Source organism: Mus musculus, chromosome 8 (genome assembly GCF_000001635.26).
Source record: "Mus musculus strain C57BL/6J chromosome 8, GRCm38.p6 C57BL/6J".
In the NCBI taxonomy this organism is placed as follows: Eukaryota; Metazoa; Chordata; class Mammalia; order Rodentia; family Muridae; genus Mus; species Mus musculus.
This window is the reverse complement of record NC_000074.6, coordinates 22,113,739-22,126,283: the sequence shown is the minus strand read 5'-3', so window position 1 is coordinate 22,126,283 and position 12,545 is coordinate 22,113,739. Positions and strand designations below refer to the sequence as shown.

At 43.2% G+C, this 12,545-nt stretch overlaps 1 protein-coding gene across 15 annotated transcripts in view; it reads left to right on the top strand.

Moving 5' to 3' along the window:
- The first annotated feature begins 865 nt into the window (after positions 1-865).
- Nek5 (NIMA (never in mitosis gene a)-related expressed kinase 5) overlaps positions 866-12,545 on the top strand; it is a 51,804-nt gene continuing 40,124 nt past the window's right edge. For 6 of the 15 annotated variants that reach the window (XR_003947309.1, XM_011242145.2, XM_011242144.2 and 3 more), the window contains exons 1-5: positions 866-1,298; positions 2,603-2,740; positions 5,416-5,500; positions 7,445-7,542; positions 12,425-12,508. Coding sequence is in view for 13 of the 15 variants with exons in the window: in XM_011242145.2 (XP_011240447.1) it covers positions 2,624-2,740; positions 5,416-5,500; positions 7,445-7,542; positions 12,425-12,508 (384 nt within the window). In the remaining 2 variants the exon portion in view is untranslated. The remainder of the gene's footprint in view (positions 1,299-2,602; positions 2,741-5,415; positions 5,501-7,444; positions 7,543-12,424; positions 12,509-12,545) is intronic. The other 9 variants (XM_006509155.4, XM_011242146.3, XM_006509159.4 and 6 more) reach the window with 5 other exon arrangements.

Genomic DNA, 12,545 nt, shown 5'->3' with positions numbered 1-12,545 from the left:
TAAGGAATTAATTTCCAAGATAATTTGATTTTAAAATTTTATTTCAATCAGTAGCATACTACTATAAAACAAAACAAATGCTGTAGTCAGGAAATACTAATTTCCAGTTATACGATTCTTTCGGAACATGGGAATCAGTAAGAATTTCAAACATTAAGAGGATTACATTTTTATAAAATTCTGTCCCAGGAAGTAGAATGTAGATAAAAGAGGGGGAAAAAAAAGGTGTGATGTCCGCTTTTAGAGAAGTGAGCTTTTTTGTGGAGGGGGCTGGATAACGGGGGGGGGGGGGTATGAAATGGTTACGGGTTTTAGATTCCACTGGATATAGCTATCTTGCTGTGTGAGTACCACCCCGAAAGTTATATATTCCCACAGGTAACCTATTGCAACGTGACTCTCAGGAAATGCTAGGTTGCAGATCACTGGGCAGCACCTGGGGTTTGTTAGTGGACCCAGGTTCTTTTCTGACATACACCTTTCAGCAGTAATTAAGACCTCGCATGAGAGCTAGAGAGATGGCTCAGCAATTAGTAGCACTGACTGCTCTTCCAGAGGTCCTGAGTTCAATTCCCAGCAACCACATGGTGTCTCACAACCATCTGTAATGAGATCTGATGCCCTCTTCTGGTGTGTCTGAAGACAGCAACAGTGTGCTCATTTATGTAAAATTAGTAATTCTTTAAGAAAAAAAAAAAAGACCTTGCATGAGAAACATGCTTCCTCCTGGGAGTATGTTACAGCTGTACACTGCTTAGCATGCTGGGGACCTTAGGAAAGTTGCCCCTAACTCCGTGCGCAAAAGGCCACCCAGAAAACAGGTCCGAGGCTTTAAAAAAAAAAATGCTGTTCATAGAATTCTGGAAAATGGCCACCCCAGCACACTCCCTGGAACCCGAAGGCTGCAACAAGAATCTGACATATCTTCCACCCCGCAGTTTTGGGAAAGTTTGCCCTTGGAGTGATTTCTCCCATTCCCTACTCTCCACTACAAAACCTTCTCAGACTTTGTCCCGCCTCCTCCTGCATCCTCAGACACCAAGCTACAGGTTGCCAACTCTCAGACCAATAAAAGTGTGCTTGTCCCACCTCTGACTTATTTATTATAGAGCGGAGGAGCGGGAAGACCCGGGGTACCTGGAAATGAGCCCTGGGGTTCTCCTCTGCTCCCGCCCAGCACTCCGCCCACTTCCCCCTCTCTCTCCCCCGGGCGAGGGTGGCCCTGCCCCTGCGTCTGGGAGGCTTAGCGGCTGGAGCACCGATTCTTCCATGCTCACTGCTTAACGCCCGCCGAGCAGGTAAGCTGAGCCCAATGTGTTCATTTTTCCGGAGCTGTCGCGGGCCCCTCGAAGCTGAGGGGAGAGAAATGGGAATCTAGGCAGGAGTAAACAGGGCGGCAACTAGGAAGCCCCGCTCACTGGGCTGCGTCGGTTTCCATGACAACGCACAAGCTACAAAAGTTCTGAACTCTGGTCTCCCGCCCACATGCTGGCTGTTGCCCTACGCTGACAACTTAGAAGTCCCCGTCTTGAAATTATAGGAAAACAACCTATAGTTGACCACCCAAGGCTTTAGAAGTCTGCATTGTGCCTGAGGCAGGAGGGTGACAAACTCAAGGCCTACGTGAACAGCTTAGACCTGTTTCAATAATGGTTTCCCAAAAGAATAAGCTCAATAGTAGGATGCCTACCCTGCATGTATGCAGTCCTGGGTTCGCTTCCCAGTACAGCAAAAAAAAAAAAAAAAAAAAAAAAAAAAAAAAAAAACCTTTATGCCCTGACTGTGGCATAAAAGGGAAACAGGAAAGCAACCTACAATGGAGTGCGTAGTCCACCTGTAAACTCCTGGAGCCCGTTGCCAGGACAGTCACCTGACTGCGGTTGCTAGAACTCTGGATCTCCCACTGACTGCAGCCCTACAGCCAGCCAGTAGATGGGGTATTTTTCCAAATTGGAGCGCAATTCATTGGAGAATGCCCAGACCCAACCAAGCCTCGGTTTCTATTCCTAGGAAGTACTAGTTAATCCCTCTTAGATAGATGTGATAGTTTGGTTCTAGAGGTAGATAATTACGAATTAGGTTTTTCTTTACATAAGGTTTGCAGAGACGTTTTGGTGATTCCTTGTTGTGTGTGACCAACAACTTTTGGATGGCATAGGTAGTACCTAAGGCCCCAAGTACATCTTAAATACCACAACGTAGAACCCCAGACACCAACAGAGTTCCCTGGCTTCCCTGTAGAAGGCAGCACGTCCCCACTGAGACCCGAACTGTGCGTGCCTCGCCCTTAGACTTACCGCTTTTTAGACAACCACCCACCCCGGACAAGCGACATGTCTTTCTTTCAAACACAAATAATTTTCCATTTCAGACGCTAGAGAAGAAAGGCTTTGTGAGGTGGTGAATTGTCTAAGATCCCAGCGTGACCTTGGAATCCACCAAACTAAACCCCTTTCCGCAGCGTTACTTGTGGCCAGAAGGAAGTTCCTTAGGTGTGTCTGAAACGCTGGGTGGAAAGTTTTAACAAACAGCTCCTTTGCTTTTCATCCCTCTTCTGCCGGCTAGTTGTCTTGTGCAGTCAAGGTTTTATTCTTCATTTTAGGAAGTTCTGACGCCTGGAGCCATGGATAACTTTCACCTGATTAAGATCATTGGGGAAGGCACCTTTGGGAAGGTGTACTTGGCTAAAGATAAATCAGAAAGCAGTCACTGTGTCATAAAAGAAATCAGTTTGACAAAGGTAAAGTTAAGTTTGAATTTTAGATAACTTTAAGTGGTATATCTAGCTTTAAATTTTGTTTGTTTGTTTATTATGCATATATACACGTGTGCCTGTGTGAATTTATGGGCACCTTGTGACTGCAAGCACCTGCAGAGGCCAGGCAGCATTGGAAGCCCCAGAACTTAATTTACAGGCAGTTCCGAGTCACCTGATGGGTGCTAAGAACTGAACCTAGGCCTTCTGCTCCAACAGTGGGCACTGAGTCGTCCCTCCAGCCCCCCCCCCCCCATATTTTTCTATGTTTGTTTATTTATTTATCTTTACTTATTCACTTTATATCTTGCTCACTGCCCTCTTCCCGGTCACCACAGTCCTTCTCCTGTCCCCCTTCCTCTTCTCCTCTGAGCAGGCAGGCAGCCCCCATAATCTTGCTATAGCATGAAAGCAAATACCTTTTTCACAGTTGTGCATTTTCAGGTTCACCTGATGCTCTCTTCTTTCATCCCCTTGAAACCCTCCCAGGAACATGTATTGCATTCATTCTCTTGGCCTGCTCTCCTCCCACTGAACAAAGGACTTGTCTGCATGCCCTTTACCTAACTTCATGTTCTCATTTTCTTTCTGTAATACTTTGATAGCCCAGGGGGTTGCACTATTAGGAGGTGTGGCTTTGTTGGAGTAGATGTGGCCTTGTTGGAGTGGGTATGTCACTGTGAGTGTGGGCTTTATTAACCCCATCCTAGCTGCCTGGAAGCCAGTCTTCTCCTAGCAGTCTTCAGATGAAGAAGTAAAACTCTCAGCTCCTCCTGAACCTCCTAGATGCTGCCATGTTCCCGCCTTGATGGTAATGGCCTGAATCTTTGAACCTGTAAGCCTGCCTCAATTAAATGTTGTCCTTATAAGAGGTGCCTTGGTCATGGTGTCTGTTCATAGCAGTAAAACCCTAACTAAGACACCTTCCCTCTGCTGTCTCCCACACCCCCTATGCCCCCTGCCCCCCAGCTCCATCCATCTCTACCACCCTGGTAGCTACATTTTTCAGAGTAAATTTAAAATTTAAAAAGCATTTTGAGCCTGGCGGCAGAGGCAGGCAGATTTCTGAGTTCGAGGCTAGCCTGGTCTACAAAGTGAGTTCCAGGACAGCCAGGGCTACACAGAGAAACCCTGTCTGGAAAAAAAAACAAAAAAACAAAAAAACAAACCCAAAACAAAACAAAAAAAAGCATTTTGAAATCTGAAATTCGTGTTCTGATCATGTTATTTAGAATAAGTCATGTGACACTGGATCTTAGATTAGAACCTAGGATTGAGAATGTCAATTAAAAAATATTGGCTGAGCTGTTTCAGTGGTGGAGTGTGTATTTAATATGTATATACAACACACACACACACACACACACACACACACACACACACACAGAAGGAGGCTGTTAGGGAGAAAGGAGACAGGTAATCGAACACTCTGGAGGCTAAAGCAAGAGAACCATCAGTTCCCAGCTAGGCCAGCCTGAGTTACATAGAGAGGCACACCCCTTGCAGAGAGAGAGAGAGGGTGGGGGAGGGAGACAGAAATGGGGAATATGCATAGGCACCAAAACAATTAAAAAGTACTATTATTATATGACAAATAGAATAATAAATTGCAAAACTAAAATTAAATTGTAAGATTGTTTTCTTTTTACATTTATTCATTCACTTGCTGTGTGCATGTGCACACATGTGGATATGCCACACATGTGTGCATATGCATGCATGTGCGATACGCCACACATGTGGAGGTCAGAGGATAACTTGCGGGCATCGGTTCTTTCCATCCTTTGACCATGTGGGGTTCAGGGATTGAATTTAGCTCACTGGGTTTGGTGGCAAGTGCCTTTACCTGCCAAGCTCTCTTGCCGGCCACAAGAAACCAGCTTTGATTTTGTTTTGAGGCAGGATCTTCTATTGTAATTCAGAATCCTCCTGCCTCAGACTACTGAAGTCTGGAATTTTGCTTTTGTAGCATAGGACCATTTCTTCCTCAGCAGTGATTGCTTTTGGAATGTTAGGATTTAGGAAGAATTTCCTTATGCTGGAGGATAAAGTAAGTCACAGATACTTAGAGAATGATTAAAATATAGTTACACATTTATTTATAATTTGCATTTACTTATTTTTTTAAAAAAAGATTTATTTCTTTATTTTATGCACCATTGCTCTCTTCAGACACACCAGAAAAGGGCACCAGACCCAATTACGGAGGGTTGTGAGCCACCATGTGGTTGCTGGGAATTGAACTCTGGACCTCTGGAAGAGCCATCAGTGCTCTTAACCACTGAGCCAACTCTCCAGCCCTGTTTTGTTGCTTTGTCTTGAAATAGGACCTCACTATGTTGCTCAGGATGGTCTGTCTCCAGGTATCTGGGAATACAGTCCTGCATCAAGTGTAACCAGTTTCCAACTTTTAGTATGACATTTCCCCAGGGTTATTAATTTTCTTGACTATAATTATCACTGACAAACTAATGGATTTAATGAGGCACTGTGCTCATTCCATGGTGGCCCTGCCTTCAAGAGATAAGTTCTAAAAGTGACGTTAAAGCCAGTGGCATCTTGGGGGGTTTCAGACGGGAGTGAGCAGGACTCGTGCCTCTGTAAGCAAGTTACCTGTACAAAACATGCTGTCTCTCAGTGTACCTTTGATGCCCTTCCAGGAAAAAGAGGCCTCAAAGAACGAAGTGATTCTTCTGGCTAGGATGGAGCATCCCAATATCGTAACCTTCTTCAGCTCGTTTCAAGGTTAGACTTTTCTGTCACTAAGGCATCCTATTAAACTCAAAATCTTTAGAAAAGATGTGTCCCCAAGAGTTGTATATTTATTATTTTGTAAGTGTGTTCGTTTTCCTTTCTAGTTAAATGGTCTCTGTTTCCTGTCTGGTGAGGTTTGTCTTTTTAGATGAGGTCTTCCATGTCCCAGGCTGGTCTTGGGTTACTGTGTAGCTGAATTACACCCTGAGCTCTGAATAATGTTTAAAGGTGGTCCGGGAATAAAGTACCACACTTCTTTCTATCCACCCTTCCCATCTTTCTCTTCCTCGTCATTTGAGTTATTGTTGAAGTCCTTTGTCTAGCTGAATTCTCACCCTCAGACTTCCCCAAGCCCCTAGCCTTCAATAGCTCCCCAGGGTACATTTCTGCTAATGTGTGTGGCTCTTTATTTTTTTCTTCAGACAGGAAACTTAGGGGTGGGAATACAACTCAGTGGTAGAATAATTTGTGTAGCATGTATGAGCTCCCTCTCCCCCCCCCTCTCACACACACACAAACCTCAATTTAATGAATTTAGGGAGTTTTATATAGACTTTGGTCCTCTACATGTGGCAGATAGTAGCTGCTCAGTGTACAGCTGCTAGATGAGTGGATGAGCTGGACTATTTGAATAGACTGGAATATATGTCTATTCCGTGTGAGATGGGATTTAGAAGATTCATTTTACAATGGATACAGTTACACAGCTAAGACCACTCGAGTATAGATGACCTTTTTTGCCCCTGTACATTGCTTGGTAGCTTGTTGGTGCTTAAAGCACAGGCTTAGCCAAGGGCCTCGGAGCCTGGAGGCACCTGACTATGAGAACCTGTAACTACAAGCTTTGCTGGACCTACAACAGCTCATTTCCCGCTACAAGAACCATGGTCTGACGTCTGCTTCCATTTTCCTGCTAGCTGTTAGCTAGGGGCCACTCTCTACCAGGAGAGGTAAACCGTTGTGCTTGCTACATGGCCAGGAAATGGAGTGGAAATCTATACCCACTTCTGTCTCTAACCTCCAGACTCAGATGGCCGTAAATCATGCGATCAGGTCAGGCCCGCCCAGATAATCCTTTTGGTTTACTCAAAATTAACTGTCTAGTACGAAAGATGAGGTTTTTATGAATTTGAAGCAGGGTAAGAAAAATAAGGAGACTTTAGTCATGTTTTCCTAATGCAAAATGAATTCCATCAGTAAACATTAATCCTTAGGTGCTAAGCATGTTCTAAACCCAGAGCTCTAGATGTCAAACTGAATAAACAAAAACCTCCCCACGGCTAAGCTTCTTTTCTGTTGCTGCAGAAACAAATGCCACTTATTTAATGGCTTCAGACCATCTCTCTGTGCTCAACTCTCCCATTCCATTACGGACCCCACCCCTTGGGATGGTGCCATCTACACCGAGCTTGGGTCTTCTCTCTTTAATTAATCCAAATCAGAAACTCTCACAGAAGGTTTGTCTCCCAAGCGACTCTAGATCCAGTCAGACTGACAACTGACATTAACTTTCTGGGCTACATAGAAATAGCCTTTATCAAAGCTCAACGAGGCAAAACGAGCTAAAAGGAAGTGTAAAGGTACTGTGGGATGGAAACCCAGTCTATCTTAGTGGTACTGTGGGATGGAAACCCAGTCCATCTTAGTGGTACTGTGGGATGAAAACCCAGTCCATCTTAGTGGTACTGTGGGATGAGAACCCAGTCCATCTTAGTGGTGCTGTGGGATGAGAACTCAGTCTATCTTATGGTACTGTGGGATGGAAACACAGTCCATCTTAGTGGTACTGTGGGTCGTGAACCCAATCCATCTTAGGGCCACCCCCATACTGTGCACTGCATTTTTCTGTTGTGGTCTTTACATCTAGGTTCTGAAAGGCAAATGATTGGTGATATCTAAAAGCTCTCAGCACCAACTGATGTTGTTTTCTTGCAGAGAACGGCAGGCTGTTTATTGTAATGGAATACTGTGATGGAGGGGATCTCATGCAGAGGATCCAGAGGCAGCGGGGAGTGATGTTCAGCGAAGACCAGGTAAATCTACTTCTAATGTTCGTGGGCTATTAAATTTACAATGTTCTACGTACTAGGCTATGCAAAGCATGTTTCTGGTAGAAAAATATGAATCATACCATTGTGAATATTCTTGGCGGTTGAATTGAAATAGAGTCTATTTTTGAGAATATGTTTTCTTGAGAAAGTATCTCTTGCCTTTGTAGGATAAACTTCATTTCTGAAAGATCCATGAGGCTGGGGCTGGGGCTGGGGAGACGGCTCAGGGTGTCAAGAGTACTTGTTATTCTGGCAGAAGACCTAGGTTGGGTTTTCAGCACATACATGGTGGCTCACAACTATCTATAACTTTAGTTTCAGGTAACCCAATGCCCTCTTCTGATTCCACAGACACCAGGTGTGCACATGTTTACAGACAGACAGACAAAACTCACATATGTAAAATAAAAAATATATAATATAAAAAATTAAGTATCAGATGGGGCCAGAAAGATGGCTCAGCGGGTAAAGGTACTTGCTATCAAGGCTGACGACCTAGTTCAGTTCCCAGAACCCATATGGTAGATGGGAGAAACAGCTCCTGCAAGCTGCCCTCTGACTACCACACTCACCTCGGCACGTGTGCAAGACTCTTCTCACATATAACTAATAATGTAACTTTAAAATGTTTCACATTTGGGCTAGGGAGTTGACTCTGCTGTTAAAGGTTAGGCTCACAACCAAAAAATATATATGCAAAGGACCTGTGAGGTAAAACAAACAAACAAACAAAAACCCATGAGACAAAGACCCTCCTCCACGCATACCATTGAGTTTATTTTGTGTTGGCTGTCTATAGCTGGCCATGGGGCTTGCCCTTAAGGTTTGTTTCCCTAGTGAGACTCCATTAGAGAAAATTAATTTTTCATTTGCAAGTGGTTATCAACTGGAGATAGCTTCTGGGTTAGGGATGGAGGCTTATATCCACTTCCCCTCTCAGTAGTGGGATCCCGTGTACTTTAGACCTGTACAGGCTCTGTGTCTCACACAGTCTCTGTGAGTTCATCTGCGCACTGGACCTGCTGTGTTGAAATATTTTTATGGTGGGCTTCTGCCCCACTCTATCCTGTTTAGCCTCTGAATAAAAGATGCAGAAACCCAGTGTCTTATTTATAAGGCACTGGCACTGTGCTGGGCAGGTTCTAAGCTATTCTAACCTACATCCCAACCACAGGTCCTCAGTTACTTACAGTTTGACTCCTGCCTACTTGGTCTGTTCTGTGTGTATCCTCAGGGTGAGCTTCTCTTGGCCACATGCTCATGGTCCGTCCTGCCTCATGGTGATGCTCTTCTTCAACCTCCTCTCTTCTTCCCTCGTGGTCCCTACCTGAGACTCCCCACTCAGTCTCAAGTCCCGCCTTCCTCTCTCTTTTGCCTAGTCACAGGCTCCAGCCTTTTATTACCCAATCAGAGATTATTATGGAGCATTCTGTACAGCACATCAGTCAACACAATGTCCATGTCCAGACTGCAACCTGATCTCAGGGCACAGAGCCCAGCATCTGATACACAGTGCACACAGTGCACAAAGACCTTTGCTTAGGATTTCATAGAGACACCCTATTCAGGACGGAGTGTTTGAAAGTCTCTACCTCTCTGTACATTGTCTGGCTGTGGCTCTCTGTATTTATTCCCTTCTGCAGAGGGGAGCTTCTGCAATGGTGGCTGAGGAAGAAACTGATCTTTGAGTATAGCAGAATGTCACTGAGAGTCATTTTATTACTCTATTTCTTTAGCACCGCAGTAGTATTTGTTTTTCTCCTACATCCCTGGCCTATCCATTCGAGGTACTTGGCCATCCAAGCATTGAAAATGGCTTCCATCTCATGGAATGGGTCTTAAATCAGATATTGGTTGGCTACTCCCATAAGCGTTGTGCCACTATTGTACAGCATCTTCTGCAGTTGGGTCACCATTGTAGATAGAAGGGTGATAGAACCAATTCAATTTCTCCATGTACAACGAGTTTGTATAGGTGTTGAGTTCTGCAATAGGGCCTTGCAATCAGTTTATAGATAGCAACCAATAGCCTTGGCAATAGCCTGGGTTGTTTGGGGGTTTCCATGGTGCACCTTTGACAAACAACTCAATTAGATGTACTAGAAGCTTCATTTGATGAGAGAAGTCTAGTTGAGGTTCTCTCCCCCACTGTTCCTGGACTCCATATAGATTGCTTTCATATATGTATATATTTTAGGAAGCTACTTCTATATTGGGATTCCATATGATTCCCCCAATGGACCTTCATTTTAATTGTCCTCCTCTCTAGTCTATCCCTTGCCCCCCTTACCTCCTCCTCCCCACTTTATCTTCCCATTGAAGCACCCCCCTCAACCATCCATAACTATCTATTCCATTTCCCATTCTAGGGAGATACATTCCTCCCTCCCAGTCCCTAACTCTACCTAGCCTATGTGGTTATGAGGATTGGAAATTACTTATCAGTGACTTAACAGTTGACAACCACACATAAGTAAACATGTTAGGAGCCATCTCAGAAAGCTAAAAGCATACAAGTGACATTCTGGAGATGACACATCATCGTATTGCCTGGTCTGCAGTGGATAATTCTGAATTGGAAGGCTTTCAGAAATCTTGTCTCAGGATTGATTTTCGCAGCTGATATGTAATTTTTAAATTAGTAATAGCAATTCCTGGGCATTTTCTGCAGATCAACAAACTCATTTTGTAGCAGTGCTATGTAGACAAATAGATTTCTTAATTCTTAATAATGATTCTATTAAAGTTCCCATAAAGGGGCTGTAATGAGGACTCTCTAATCCTTCATGCGTCATGATTATTGCACTAAGATGGAAAGCAGGCATGGGACAGATTTACAATTAAGAAAAACATTCCTTTAGACTGCAAAATTACTATCTGATAACTAAAAGCTATAACTGGGAATGAACGATTTATTGTAAGTGCAAGTGCAGAATATAAATATTGACTGGATTTATCCATACAAAACTTTAATACTAATGAGACACTAGGCAGAAACGTGCTAACTTAGAATTATAGTTTTAAGCTTTTACTGAACTGGTGGAGCTAGTTGCAGATAATAAATGTTTATATAGATAACTAGTCTTAATGAAAATACAGGTAAACATCTTGTAAGCAAAGATAAACAAAGTAAACATGTTACTTCTTATTCCATTTATGATTTGAATTTATGTTTGAACTTGTTGTGAACCTTTGAAGAAGAAAACTGGATGCTTGGAATACCATGTGATCTATTCTCCTAAAAAAGTACAAAAACTGGAAACAGTGACATTAAAGGAAGAAGGAGAAGAGAAGAGAAGCAGAGTAGAAGCAAATTAGAGGCAGACATGACAGCAGACATAGCAGAATATAAGTGAGGCCAGCTTCTTCTTACTGACAAGGACAGGGCTTTTTTTCTTATAGACTTGGGTTTCTTTCATTTAGCCTTTTCTTTCTCTATGCAATAAAGGCTGAAGCTTATTTTTCATCCGGAATGAGTGAGTTTTTTCTGTCCTGGTGCTTGGGCTTTTGCCCCATCCACCAAATACCTATATATGCATATGTAAGTATAGGGGTGTGTGTGTAAGTATGTAAGTTGATGAAACAGATTGCCAGGCCCAACAAAAGGGTGTATATAAATGTATGTATGAATGTGTAATTCATAACTGAATAATGTGTGTATAAGCATAATTGCTTGTGTAAAAGTTTTTTCTTTCTGAGGGCATGACTTTCTTTTCCTGCTTCATTAAAAGTTGCTCCAAGCTTCCCTCTTGCCTGCCCAGTGACAGGTAAAGCTTCTGAGCAATAGAGAAAGGAGCCTTAGGAATAAATCCTCTGCTAAGTTCCCTGATGCCACACAGCATATGTTAATTGCCAGAGAATTATATAGTAAATTTATAAAGTAAATAAGAGTTAAGTTTCCCCAGCACTTGCTCAAGCACAGAACATAAATGAAGAGTTAAATCTTTGGCACAAAACAGTTAAGAGTGAGAAGGCCAGACAGAGATCATCAGGCTTCTGATCTGCATTTGGCACTTAACCCATTCCTGGCCGGGCAGGCTTCCGGCACTAACACATACCATATTTATCTAAGTTACCTTATTCAAGATTTTTTTCTAGTTCCATCCATTAGCCTGTGAATTTAATGATTTTGTTTTTTAATAGCCGAATAATGTTCCATTGTGTAGACATACCATATTTTCTTTATCTGTTCATTCATTGATGGGCATCTCGGGTTTTTCTGGCTATTATGAATAAAGCATCAATGAACAGGGTTAAATAAGTGTCTCTGAGAAAGATGTAGAGCCCTTTTTGTGTGTGCATGTCTTAGGGTTTCCATTGCTGTGAACAGACACCATGGCCAAGGCCACTCCTATAAAGGCCAACATTTAATTGGGGCTGGCTTACAGGTTCAGAGTTTTGGTCCATTATAATCAAGTCAGGAACATGGCAGCATCCAGACAGGCTTGGCACAGGAGAAGGAGCTGAGAGTTCTATATCTTGTTCCAAAGGAAACCAGGAAAAGACTGAATTTCTCTTCCTCACTGGCCAGAGCTTTATTGGAGGAGGTGTGGCCTTATTGGAGGAAGTGTGGGGGTGGGCTTTGAGACCCTCCTCCTAACTGCCAAGAAGTCAGTCTTCTAGTTGCCTTCTGATCAAAATGTAGAACTCACCCCAATTTCACTCATCTCCCCACCCCTCCGTATCTGCTCTTTTCCCTTGTACCTCCCCCCTCAAAAAACAAAACAAAACAAAAACAAACAAACAAACAAACAAAAAACCCAAACAGAACATCTTGCAGTGGAAACTACAGAGTGTCACACAGTGCACCCTGTGTCGGTGACCAGCGGACTGTTCAATAGATTCCTTCTGTTCCCGTCTGCAGATCCTGTGTTGGTTTGTACAGATTTCTCTAGGACTGAAGCATATTCATGACAGGAAGATTTTACACAGGGACATAAAATCTCAGGTAAGAGCTCATACAGATGACCTCAGACACAGTCAAT